The sequence below is a fragment of the Poecilia latipinna genome, unplaced genomic scaffold (assembly GCF_001443285.1).
Source record: "Poecilia latipinna isolate Pla-1442-1.1 unplaced genomic scaffold, P_latipinna-1.0 Scaffold595, whole genome shotgun sequence".
Classification (NCBI taxonomy): Eukaryota; Metazoa; Chordata; class Actinopteri; order Cyprinodontiformes; family Poeciliidae; genus Poecilia; species Poecilia latipinna.
Window position 1 is genome coordinate 145,563 of NW_015113211.1, and position 13,877 is coordinate 159,439.

The 13,877-nt window shown below is 39.6% G+C and overlaps 1 protein-coding gene across 3 annotated transcripts in view; it reads right to left on the reverse strand.

Moving 5' to 3' along the window:
* Nucleotides 1-13,877, reverse strand: part of atxn7 (ataxin 7) — a 41,110-nt gene that overhangs the window by 8,832 nt on the left and 18,401 nt on the right. For 2 of the 3 annotated variants that reach the window (XM_015042557.1, XM_015042558.1), the window contains 4 exons: nt 6,608-6,712; nt 2,421-2,703; nt 1,110-1,444; nt 706-788 (listed from right to left, as the gene is read on the reverse strand). In XM_015042557.1, the coding sequence (XP_014898043.1) occupies nt 706-788; nt 1,110-1,444; nt 2,421-2,703; nt 6,608-6,712 (806 nt within the window). The remainder of the gene's footprint in view (nt 1-705; nt 789-1,109; nt 1,445-2,420; nt 2,704-6,607; nt 6,713-13,877) is intronic. The other variant, XM_015042559.1, reaches the window with a different exon arrangement.

Consider the following 13,877-nt stretch of genomic DNA (forward strand, 5'->3'; position numbering starts at 1 on the left):
CAAAATTTTAAAATTTTTAAAAAAAGGAAAAAATTAAAATTAAAAAAAGGTTTTTTTTTTTTTTTTTTTTTTTTTACAGAATTTGAATCAGGTGAAGCTAAAACTGAGCCACTTGAGGAGTTCTGGGTAGAACATATTTACAGACAAAGCTGTTTATCGTAAATGCTTTTTTTGTACATCTTTGGCTTCATTACTGCTCCGTTGTTCCTTCAGCAATTGGCCTTTTTTTCAGTCTTTGTACTCCAAGTAACGACTAAATGATTACCAAGTTAGTTGACAATTATTTCAATAATCCATTCGTCGTGATTAATCCGATTAATCATTTCAGCTCTAGTCATCATCATGATAAATTACAATTCTGATTACAGTAAAAAAACAACACACACACACACACACACACACACACAAAACAATAATAGTAAACAACTAGTTTTTAACCAGCAGAAATGACGGAAATGTTGTCTTGAAAGAGGCTAAAGACATTAAACCATCAGCTGCTTTGAAGGTGAAAACTTTACTCATATTCACCGTAGACAGAAAAATGAGAATTTCTGCCAAAAGAAATTGTCATTTTTGAGATTAATCTCAGAATTATTTTTATTTTTTAGAAAACTAGAGGAAATTCGAGTTCGAAGTCAAATTTCCATGAGCAGATGTTGAAGATGCTCTGTCAACATTTGCTGAGCTAAAAGCAGTGTGGGTTACCTTGCATGTTAGTGATCTTGTGCAGGGTTTCCGACCTGTAGCATCCATAACGCCACAGTGAATATCAGGGTTGAACTCACGCTCTGCAAGCACAAAAAGTCAGGGTAAAAACAAACAAAACACAAACACGTTAGCTCGTTCGCTACCAACATGTACTGTGCGTCTGCCTTTGAAACGTTAATCAGATGAAATCTGTTTCTTGTTAGAGGTGGGAACTCTAAGATGAACAAATTAGGGAGCTGATGCAATATGTGAAAATTGAAAAACACTGCAAGAAAGAAACACGAATATCTAGAAGAGTTAGATGATTAAAGAACAACAAAAGACAGCAATCGTGATGGTATTAAATAAAAATAATCTGGATAAAAAAAAAAAAAGGTGTCTTTGTTCCCCTTCCGACTGACCTGAGACCTTCTTGTTAACGTGGCGTTTGCTACTGGTGCTGCTGTCTTGCTTCTTGTCTGCGGGGAGGCCCTTGCCGTTGGGAATGGGACCAGAAACCAGCAATGGAGGCTTTGGTATGGGGGGACAGTTAAGGCCTGGTTTAAGGGCTGATGATGATGATGACGGCAATGATGAGGACGACGACGACGACGTGGGAGTCGTGATGGCGGCAGTGCTCACAGTGGTGTTAGAAGAGGGCGTAGAGGAGGAGGAGCAGGAAGTGGCGGCGGCGGGGGCGGAGGGAGCCTGCAGCGGCTTCGCTGACAGGTTCATCTTCTCCACCTTCACAGCTGGGCTGGAAGAGAAGGTTACAGATACGAAATGTGAGAATCGAGAAAGCTGGGGCTGATTTCCTGGATCTGAAGATTTAAGTTTTTGAAATATCAGGATTTTCCTTCTTTTCCCCACCAGTGCACTCCTTGTGTTTCCATATTTTGGAGTGATTTCTGGCAGCCGTCTTGTTTGACAAGGATGTTTTCCAGCTTTTGACTTTAAATTCACGTCAACTTCAGGATACAATTCATTGATTATTATTTTTAATTACGAGAACAAAGTCGTAGGTTTGGGAATTTTATGAGAACTTGACCACAACAAATAAAAAATTTAAATGAGAAATGTTCACATTCTGATGTCGGTTTTACAGGAAAGGACATATTTCATCTTTTACCACATCGGCATCTAATTATAATCAGCAACGACTGAGTCGAAGAAAGAATCACACAGACGTGTCAGATCTAGAAGCTTTTTTTCTCATTAAACCCTTTTTTTTCCTCTTAATTTTAAGATGTTATTCTGGTAAAATTCCATCATTATTCTGTTAATATTCTGACTTTATTCTAATAGTTAAACACTAGTCCTCCGTTGCACAACTCTCAGAAGCAATGACTGAAACAAAAGCCACTCTTTGAAAATATTCTCTGTCATTTGCAACTTCTTTTTTAGAAAAGAAAGCAAGACAGAAAAAATTATTAAAATCGGATCATGTGTGGGGGAAAAAAATAAATAAATAAATCGGAGATTTTATTTTTAAGCCAAATCATCCAGACCTAGAAGTATCAAATCTGGTGTTAGAATCACTGATGCAGACGGAAGAAAACTGAGCGAGAGATGTGAAACCGTGAAAGGGCCCGTTTGGACAAAACCGACCACTGACCAAAACCAACAAAACGTATGACACCTACATACAAGAAGTTTACGTTGAACAATAAAGAATTCACAATTCCCAGAAAAGTTGGAACCAAACGTCCAAACTAAAAAGGATTAAAACTTACATTTTGTCAGACGAGCCCGTCCTGCACGTGGAGTGGGTAGGTCTTCGCTGAATGGTTTGCAGCTTGTCTTTGGCTGATTTCGGAAATTTTGGATTGGAGGAGTATGACGACGAAGACAACGACGACACGCTGGAGAGGGCGCTGGACGTTCGGCCGGGGATCCCTCCGCTTGGAACTCCGGCCACGGAGCCCGAGCTCAGTCCGCTGCCGGCACTTCGGTTTCTGCCCGACACCGGGAAGGGCGACGTGGAGACCGGCTTGCTGGTGGAACTGTGCCTTCTCTCTGCAAAAACGGCACAAAACAGACCGAAATCAACAAAACCAGTACGAGCAAATGAAATTCAGAGGTGAGTAAAGGACCCAAAGATTGTACTCAAGAGTAGCAGTTCTCCAACATATTTTCACTCAAGTAAAAGATAACTGTCCAAGAATTTACTCAAGAGTAAAAAGGTATTTTCTCAAAAGTCTCCTCAAGTAGTGTGTAACTGATCAAATTATCAGTAATACTTGAAAATGACATCATCAAATGGACCAAAATGTAAAATGAAGTGGAATTTTTGGTAGTTCAAGAACAAAAATGGCAGTAATTCATATAAGTAATAAACAACAAAATTGGGCAAAAGAAAATTTTTCCAAATCAGTTTCTCACAAAAAAAAAAAAAAAAAAAAACTTTTAAAACTAACAAAAACTGCAGGTGTGTGTCTGTGTTTGGTGAATCTTTGGTTAAAATGGTTTGTCCTTCACTCTAGATCACAATGAGGCATGAAGAGGCAAACAGAGACATCGATGTTCTTCTTTAAAGCATTGAACAGGTCTCCCCCCTAACAACAAGAAAAAGGAGCTTTTGTGATTCATGCCTCCACAGCCTGAAATAGAAACAGCCAATAGGTCAAGAGCTTTATTTCCAGACTGAGCATCACTCAACAGCTGCCGTGCAGACTGATAAAAGGCTGCACGGGAGAAGGAAAGGTTAGGGCGAGTCTTTATTGTGATGGGGGGAAAAAAAAAGGGACAAAAATAGAAGAATGAAATATCACACATCAGATCCAAAATGAACTCTGATCGGTTGAGGAGTTTCCAGAATGAAAGACACAGTCGTGTGTCAGAGCTGGTCCAGAATCCCAGGAGGCGACCACAGAAACGTTGGGTCTCGTAACGGGACTCTCAGCTGCTAATGTTAGAAATAAAGCAAATCAGGGGTCTGAAGGCAAATTCAGCATTTACTCTGACATGGTTCTCGTTGATCTCAGCTCGAAAGAAAGAAAAAGGTTTTTAACACTGAAATGTTCATTGCTACTGCTAAGATGAGGCATGGAAGCTGCAATAAAGGAAAAGTGCATGGAGAAAGAAGACAAGAAAGGAATCAAAAACAAGAAGTGAGGGGATGACATTTATCGTATCGTTTATCAAGAACAATTTATTATAAGAATTTAAATTTATTGTGATGATTAATTTCACTGGTGGTAAATAAGAAAACAAAACTGATCGGAATGTTATTTTTGCTATTTTCTCCACACTGTTTGTTCCACAAGAGCATCAATAAATATCAGTGAATGTGACAAAAAGATTAAATGCAGTTACACACTTTTTTTTTTAAGTGGAGAAGTGAAGGTCAGATAATTTGGGTTTATTAATACCATGCCACGCAGTCACATATTACTAATAAACAGCTTTTTTTAAAAAAATCAAATGCCACACTTCCATACTGGTTATAACCTTAAAGCAACACCTAAAATGACCTAATTATATTCAGAATACACTTGTCAGTCAATAAAGCATTACAAATGCATTCATCCAAGAAATAAGAAAGAAAAAAAAAAAAAAACATATTTGGGGAAGTCTACTAGACCAGGTCTGTACCTGTTCAACAGATTCATAAAAGGGCAGGAAAGTGAACCGGAGCTCGCAGAGTCCCGTCCTGTAGTCAGCCCCCCCCACCCCCCACCCTCTCTCCCATCCCCCTGCTGGGATCAGCCGCAGAAGCTCAAACACCTTCCAGAAGACAGATGGGCTCAAAGCAGCACGTTCACATCATATTGAGACGATCTGGATGATACCGAGATCAGTGCTTCTGCCCCGGTGTTAACTCCGCATGGGGTCTTCCCGTAACGACATCAGAGTGAAGAACACGGAGTAAAAACCCAGCAAGGGACCTGCTAGTCTGTATGGCCGCGTACAGTTGCAGAGCTGCACTTCAATTTGACACTTTTGTTGCAGAATTGAAAAAAAAAAAATAAAAATAAATAAATAAATAAATAATTTTTAAACCGAAGCGTATCTGCAACTAATTTGATACAAAAAGTGAACCAAAAGAGGGGAAAAAAAGGGCGGAAAAAAAGAAAAATAGAAAAAATGGAATCCTGCAATTTTAATGAGTCCTGAGATTCAACGTTGCAAATATGAGGATTTACTTATAATTACTGCAGAGGGTGAATCCTCAGCTCCAGGAAACCTACAGTAAGGGGACTTAAAGCTGCTGCTAGCATGTTTGGAAAAAGAAAAACCGATTTACAGACAATATGGTCGTATAACTCATCATTGCACAACTGAAACAAACGGCACAAAACATGTTAAAAATCACCGTAAATGACTCATTATGGATGCTTGCTATCTATGATTCAGACTTTGAGTCTACAACAGTCTGGCAGTCACCTGCTGGGATGCCGTCAGTGCGGCTTTAATTTCATTGACTGGCAGGGGACTAACCTCCAGGCTCCCCACACCCCCGTCTCAAATTAACAATCACCCTGACAGGACTGACAGCCAATCTACATGTAGAAGCAGATCAGAAATAATATATCCCACACTGGTGATAATGTTTAACGACGTAGGAGGAGCCAAGTGAACGCTGTTAGCATAATTGTAGAGGTAGATCCTTGCAGGAGCACTGCGCTGTTCTGCCTCCCCCTGGTGGCTGGTCTTGACAAGAGTTACAGCTGTCACACTTCAGAGAGGATAAAAGGCACCGAGAAGAATCCACTGACAAATACTAGCACTAAAATGGTACTTTATCAAGTAGTGATTTTTAAAAAAATGCAAGGCAGCTCTGATTGAGACTGAACTTGGGTCCTGGAACAGCTCCAATGATGTGTTTTTGCATTGATTTTAAAAATGTTTGTCTGGCCCCCATCTCATCTGATGTCCTTCCTCTTTTAAAAACTATTTACAGTACATATGTGCAGATTCTTTTAAAAATTAACTAGCTCTTATTTAACTTTTTATTGACCAGGAATAGTTAATGTAAATGTTTTGTTGTCCTTTTAGAGTAATTTACCAATTTTGCTTTTTGTTTTTGCCTAAAATATGAAGCACTTTAGTCAACTTATCTAATTAAATGCATTATATATGTAAAACTGACATCAACAGTGATATCGGACGTGGGAGTTTTTTGTTAAATTAGCTTTAAACAGGTGTAACGCATGGCTTCGCCTTATGTATTTGAGACAGAAGATGCCCCAGCTACTCTTAAATCATTTGTTTGGCAGCATTTCAGGTTTCTACTAGGAATGAGAAATGGCAACGGAATGATAGACAAGATCAATATGCAAGAACGACTGATGGCTGGACGTCACAATCACTGCAACAGCTACTAGGAAACAGTAAATGTTGTTCTGCAGACCATGTACAGTTTCTCTTCCTAAAGTCTGAAGAGAATCAAAGAAATCTGAAAAAGAAAAACATCAGATTCTTGACTTTGTGGACTAAAAGCATTTTTTGCAACATAAATTTGATATTTTAACCTTCAGGATAACAGTTGTGTGCTTAAATGCCATTTTATTAATCATATCATAGGATTTTTTTTAATCTGCTAAATGATTTTAAAACAAGCTCAATATTATTTAACTTCAACAAGTACCCATCCAATGTCGAGACAGCCATTTATTCACTTTTTAACAGTTTGTAAATGGGTCTTTTATCAGTGCATTCGTCCACAACTGAACTTTTGAGGACATTTATGACGTTGATATTGCCCGATAATGATAATGAATCTGGCACTCCTGCTTTACCTGATAACTACAGGTAAAGCAGTAACATAAAAACATCCTTTAAACATCTTCAGAAAGAGCAAAACAGGCCACATGACTCAGAAGCTGCACGTCCATCGGCGGCGTTCCCAAGACCTTGACTTAAGTTTGTAAACCCAGCCTCACAATGTCCTGACGATCAGCCTTCGAGTGACACTTACCGTAGTGTGCTTGGAAGGCTTGTGGCTTGACCACATGACCGCAGTGGCTGCACATCACCAGGTAGAAGTCGTCCTGTGCGGGACACTGACCAAATATGGGCATGTCTGTAAACGGTGGACAGAGAGCACAAGTTAAGGAGGGGAAAACAAGTTCAACCTGCATTCATCACATTCATTTATGTCTGAAACAGTCATTTGTTGTAATAACTTTGTGGTGGCTCCAAACAGGTTCATCTCAGCATAAAGGAACTCCCTTTTTTATGTGCATGAATGAAAAGATCACAAACTTTTAGTAATTTAGTTTTAAAAGCTAATTTACAGCAGGGCTGCATAAGACACAACACAATATGTTTCTTTAGTATATTACAGAGTTACAGACTACTTTGTGTCAAACTGCCAAGTAAAATCTGCACAAGGGACTTTGCTCTTACATGGGAGGGAGCCGCAAACACGGATCAGCACTAGGTTTCTGTTCACCAAGGAGAGCAGTGACAAGACGTAGAAATAAGAGAAATGCTGATAAGAATCAAAAATAGGTTACTCAAACCTGCAAACTGAATAAAGTTTTACCCATGGTGCTAACTGGACCGCCTTGCAAACCTGGTGGCAACAGAAAGCTGGATTTTTTTAAACATTTTGTACGAAAGCTGATCGTTACGTTGGACGTTAGGACTCTTTGTTCTATTTAAAAAATTTAAAGACTTCAAGCACGTATGACTCAATCCGTGACATTGACACAGTAGTGGCAACTTTTTCTTTACCAAGTCCCAACGAGTCAAAAACATTTCCCAAAAGCTGTTCGACAGAAATATGTGGGATCAAATAAATGTGGCTGAACATCAGACCACAAACTCTGAGGGGAGGGACAGAAGAGGGCGCAGAAGAACACCTCACTGCTAAACTTGCTAGGATAACCATCAATGAAAAATCTGATAGCTTTTATTTATGGACATGAACCTTTACTGCAGCACACTCAGCTTAGTTTTAATGAAAAACAATAATTAACAACAATGGGAGGAAAAAAAAACATGATACGTTGTCTTCCTTTGTATTCAAACCCATTAAACTTTCCCCTCATTTTGTCAAGTTACAAACAAACTTCAAAGCATTTTATTTAGATAAATTCACAAAGACATAGGGGAGCATATTTTTCAAGGTTTCCAACATATTTAACAACAAAAAAGTAACTAAACTGGAAAACCAAAGGCATCAAAAATACTAAGGAACGCAGCACACAGAGAGGACGGAGCTTAACATCTTTCAGTCAATATGGAAAATGCTGACAGAGAAACGCCACATGACCTTTTGCATTGAGAAACAAAGTGGTGGCAGAAGCATGGCGTGGGAAGTCTTTATTCAGCAGGGACAGGGACGCTGGTCAGAGTTGTTGAAAACACATGCAGTGAAATACAGGTGAAGATTTTGAAATCCAGACCATCCAATTTTTATTTAAACTAAACTTGCAGCTATAATTGAAGAAAGGTAGTGTGAGTGTGTTTGCTCGTTTAAGTAGCCTATTTAGGGACCATTTGTGGTATATTCACAAATGGTGAAGGTCTGCATTAGGGCCACAGTCTGGTCCTAATGCAGAGGACCCTCCTTTTTTAAGAGTTACAGATTACATGTAGAGGTTTGATGTGGTTAAAGTTTTGGTTAAGGTTAGGGTAAGCGATTGAGTTTGCCATAAATGCAGGTACGAAAATAAAAAAAAAGTCTAATATGGACAGAAATACAAACTTGTGTTTCTGAAAGCCATTAACGCACTACCCTCACAAAACATCCAAATAAACTACACTGAAGTTTATTTGGATAAAAAAACCAAAAAGTAAAAATAAAAAGAGTTTAAAAAAAAGGTTTGGTGTTTATGAATACTTTTACATGACGGTGTGTGTGTGTGTGTGTGTGTGTGTGTGTGTGTGTGTGTGTGTGTGTGCGCGCACCCTCTCCGCCCACCAACTCCACCTCCACCTCACACCTTACATGGCCCTCTCCTGCAAATCGGGAACAGAGTTTCTGTGTTGAGAATCTACAGCCAGAATCAGAAACCACCTCATTAAGGAGGCTAATTAGGAGATTGCCTGGGATGCCGGGATGAGATGAGCAGAGGAGAGAGGATACAAGAGAAGCCAAGTGGAGCCCCTCTCTCCCCAAGAGCTACTTGGCGATGGTTGTCAAGGGTTCTCCAAACATCATTGGCTGAGTCTGGAAGGGAGGAGGGCCATTAAGTAAAGACCGTATAAAAGCATCTACCTGCTGGGCTCCCTCTCAGAGAGGTCAGCGGCAGTGTTTGGATGAATTGACAAGCCTGCAGCTTCTTAATATGTCAATTGGTTGAATCCTGTTGGTCAAGTGTCTCCTTCAGTAGCCGTGGTGTGGAAAGGCTTACTGTAGAAAGTCTGGTGTGTGTCATGACATAAAGAGGGGACAGTCTTCTGTAGGATATGAAAGCCATCTATTTTATCTAAAAATAAATCAGTCATTTCTGAAGCGATGTTTGATAAAACATCAGATTTTTACTTTTTTTTTTACTTCAAATATTCAAAGCCTGAGCTTTCAGAGAGAACCCCTCCTCAACTTTGAGGCACGATGGAGCGGTGTTTTTTTATTTTTTTTTTTATTTTACAACATCCCGCCTTTAAGATACTTCACTGTATCAGCGACACAGTGACTGTATCATCCACCACAGAAAGACTAGAACAAAGTGACACGATTCCAAAGCTAGTCCAGAGGAATCGCGCTCCGAACCGGCTCAGTGAAGAAGAGGGAACGGGTTTCGCAGAAAAATGGCTGATGATCATGAAGACTTAGTTTTAGCTACAGATGAAGTGAAAGGTTCATCAATCGATTCAGAACCGCAAGTGCCTAAAGATTTCCACCCGTTAAACCCGGTTATTAAATGACTAGTTTATTATCTGTATCTTGAACAAATGAAATGCCACCATGCTGAACTAGGCCTCCAATTCAGTAAAGTGACACAGACCTGGTAAATCCAAACTCAAACATTTCTGAATGATTGTTCGTTTGTTTGTGGGCTGTCAGTCAGTAAATCAGAGAAAAGGATGCTAACTAAATAGAAATCAAAAGAGCTATTTATTTATACAGAAATACTCATTTTTATCTTAAACATTAGAATAAAAAAACTGTCTAGAAATATTATCTGTTTTGTTTGCTTTTCTCCTTAAGGTCCCAATATTTTATACTCTTAAGACAATCTTGGGATGTGCAACTAAGCCTTCGCTTTATCAGGAAAACATTTATTAGTGAATCTGCTGTTGGATTTTCCAATAACATGACTTGTGAGTAAGGCATCACATAAAGTATGGGGTATCAATGCAGTGAAAGTCTAACAAGCCTTAAGATATTATTTGTATATTTGGGACTGGAAAATATTGAATTCATGCGATCCTTTGTAACTGCGATATCGTGCACATGGTAACAACGGTGATTCAATATACTTTTAGCTATAGGAGGAACCTTACAATGTGGTCTTCGTTTATTAGGGATGACTGCTGCTCAGGGGGTAAGCGGAGGTCTTGCAATGATTGCAGGTTCAATTCCAGCTTCCTCCTCTAACACGTCACTCAACTTACCTACAGATCTGTGTAGGTAGGTTATAAATGTGTGTCAGTGTTGTGGCTCTGGTGTAAAGAGCTTTGAGTGGTCAAAATGACTGTAAAAGTGCCTATACAAGTTCAGTTATTTACCATTTATAAACCATTTGAAGATGGTGGGGCAAAAAGGCCAGAAGAACATAGAAAACCCTAAACTTTAGCAAAGCTCAGAACCAAACAAAGAGCTGAGATCCAGGCCGAGGCCTTGGCAGCACAAGAACGAAGAGGAGAAATCGAGCCTGCGAGTCTTGGAGGAAAACAGTGAGAGTCTAGTTAATTTCAGCATCCTCAGCCATGGCAGTGATGGATGAGCTAGGTGTGATCGTAGCGGCTCTAACAGCCTCCGAGCGCCACACATGCTGGCTCAGTCTGACCCGTGGCTGACAGTGGCACTGCGTTTCCCAGCTTTGCTAACTGTGACAGAGTCACTGTAAAATTCATAAAAAACCCACAACAGCCTGCCGAATACATAAATCATTAATTGGCTTTTATTTCTAACCAATGTGTGTGTTCTGGTAATGATCTGCGTGGAAACACAGCTATACCACAGGAGGAATCTAACGGTGACTCATAATGGAGAGGTGAAGTCATCCGCTTCTGGTACCCCTACAGCACACACACACACACACACACACACACACACACACACACACACACAGTCAGACAATTTATATGAAGGCAAACTTCTGGCATGATCAGCATGTGTTGATCAGGCTCTATGACACAGACAACAGTCACCGACAGACGCTGCTACATAAAGAACGTGTTCCAAGCTGGCTGCAAGTCGGCTAATCTAGCAGCCCTAGCAGAAATTTTAAAATGACCACTCTGCCTGTCAGTCTTCATCTGACCAGGGGAGGAATTAAACTGATATGCTGTCAAATGACATGTCCTCACAGAGATCCAAAGAAATCCCTCTAAAGACTAGTCACTACTTAAAATGGATGCGGAGAGACTATTAGAGCTTAAAGAGCTGTCTCTTTGAAGACACGAACACATGTGGCAATAAAGCTGCGCTCCTGTCACTTGGAGCTTCCAGGAATAGTGTATTGGTCTTAGGATATGTACACAACACACCATGTTGACCAATGAGAATTTAATATTAGACAGAGCTCCAAACACAAGGCCTGGCCGTAATCCTTAACTTTCTGAAACTCGTGAAAAGTAAAGAAAGATTAGACTGGGATTGGAGCTGCGCAGTAACAGCAAAACACGAGACAGAATGTTGATAATATGACACAATAAATACACAGACAACTGTAAATGTTGTTCACAGCAAAAAGAAGAAAGATTGAGAATAGAAAGGGAAGGTAATGGAAAAAATAATTTAACTAGAGCATCACAATATAGTGAATCGTCATGGCAATATCAAGACTGCAAAGGACTGTTTGGATGCAACGTTTGGAAGGATGTAAAATGTCAAGAGTTATGCGTTCATTCATTACTATCCGCAACATATCTGGCTAATTAAATGACTCTTAACTCTCCCTGAACATTCACACCAGGTGCATTTCTTTAGTCAGTGAGGTACTAAAGTTCACAGAGAAACACGGGGACATTATGTGACTAAATAAAAATTGTTAATTGTAATCTTTTTAACTATCAGCACTTTGCATCATCAGTATTGCAATATTTTCCTAAAAGCCACTCACCTAATTTCAATTACATTTTATGGATCCTGTTTTGGCTATGTAAAAACTAACGATTCTCAGTGACAAGCCAAACGTCTTAATACACCCCTACAGCATCCAACGCACTAAAAAGGATATTATTGCCATACAGCACATAATTACTTTTTTTAAAATATATTTTTATTAGGAGGGAATGAGACATTACAAGCAAAATTTTAACTATTAATGACATAGTATGTCATATGGTAAACAACTTAGCACATAATTACTTAACAGAAATGCTCTAATTAGACTTTTAGATTTTGATGCAGACTTCTGGTTTTATTAGAGGTCTGATTTGTTGATTAGAGGTCAGAAAACTGCTATATTTTAATCACTGTCTGTGCATCACTACCTCATATCTATAACAATTATTTGCATAATTGACAAAGTGATTAAGATAAAATGCCTGATATACTGCGCAACCCTAATTTGGACAAGATGTGATAAAAAAAAAAAGATGTTATTTACTTTTGAGTAATTTTTATTGGTTATAAAAAAATTAGAAAATCTCATATTCAGAGTTGATACACAAATATTATAGGACAACACAGACCGTCCAAAAACAACAGAGATCAACAAAAGCCTCCGACGCACTTTCTATGGAAAACCTGGTAGAGATCTTACAGGAGTGTGTTTTTCCAGAGAGAGCAGTGTCTATTGTATTCGGCACAGAGAAGGGCAGAACTGTGCAGGTGTTCAAGACATGGCAAACTTTGCCGCTGGTCACAAAAAGGAGTAAAGTAGGGAGAGCTCCAAACCCCTGCTTGAATGGAGTCTATATCAGCAAAAAGCACTTGCGTCATGTTTTCAGACTTAGAGGACAAGAAAGATCAATCTGCAGCTTACATCTCTGACATACAAAGAGCTTAAGGTTGCTGAGGGACTGCACCTGTAGGCAAGAACTCGACACAGCTCACTTCTGGTCTATGCAGGTTAGACTTAAAACTCCTACTCCTGGGACATCCATACCTTATGATCACACTGCTTTCACACCGACTTGACACTTGGGAGCAAGGCTGTTCCTGCAAGTGTTTAGGTTATAGAACCTCTGAAGCTGCTTGAGGAAGACAGTTCAGCATCAAATGTGCAGACTGGTTACGGCTCAAATAGTCACTCAGATCATACAAGTCAATCTGATGCTTATGTCACTTCAAAACAAGCAGCTAAAATCGCAAAAACAAATGGGCTTGGTTTAAAAATCATTGGCATTGACATAAGCACTAGACACTGAATATGCGCTGTGCATTTCTTCAATATTCAATAACATCTTGCTCTGTTCCACAGCGCAGTCCTCTTTGTGGCCGTCGAAATCATGTCAACGCTTGTTGTACAGTTGTTGTTTGTCATCCTCATGTTATCTGCATCAGACTCTGCTGAACGTCCTACTCTGATGTGGTCTGAGCTTACCCTTTCACATCATGACCATCTCCGTTTTGTGGCTACCCATTTATGCCGGATCACAATCGAAATTCCTGTAACGACTCTGATCCGGGTGGACTCTTCTAGGTGATCAGATGCTCAGAACATTTATGGATCTCAGACTGACAGCAGGACCTGACGGGGAGCTTGAGCAACCGGCTATCGACGATCACTGGACAAACTGCAATGTGTATCTGTGATTCGATCTCTATGGGTGTCCCTAATTTATGTGCAAAACTATCATTTCAACTAACTGGATAACTATTAAAGTTGCTTTTGTAAAACATTTTGATTTTCTAAACTCACAGAATTTTACTCGACCAGACAGACACAACTAAACCTGGCTTTAGTTGTGTCTGTCTGCCCAAAGATGCCCAAATCTTTACTTCTGAGGGAACGCTAAGAAACTCTCTGGCCCTGAGCTTGATTTGGTGTGTGACGCAGTGTGACGAGGTTCTTCGAATAACCTTAAACTCAAACTCAGGTATCTATTGTAACAAAACTGATTCTTTAAACCAAAACTTCAGCAACGACTTCCCTGAAAATATTGCTTTCATAGGGGGAAAA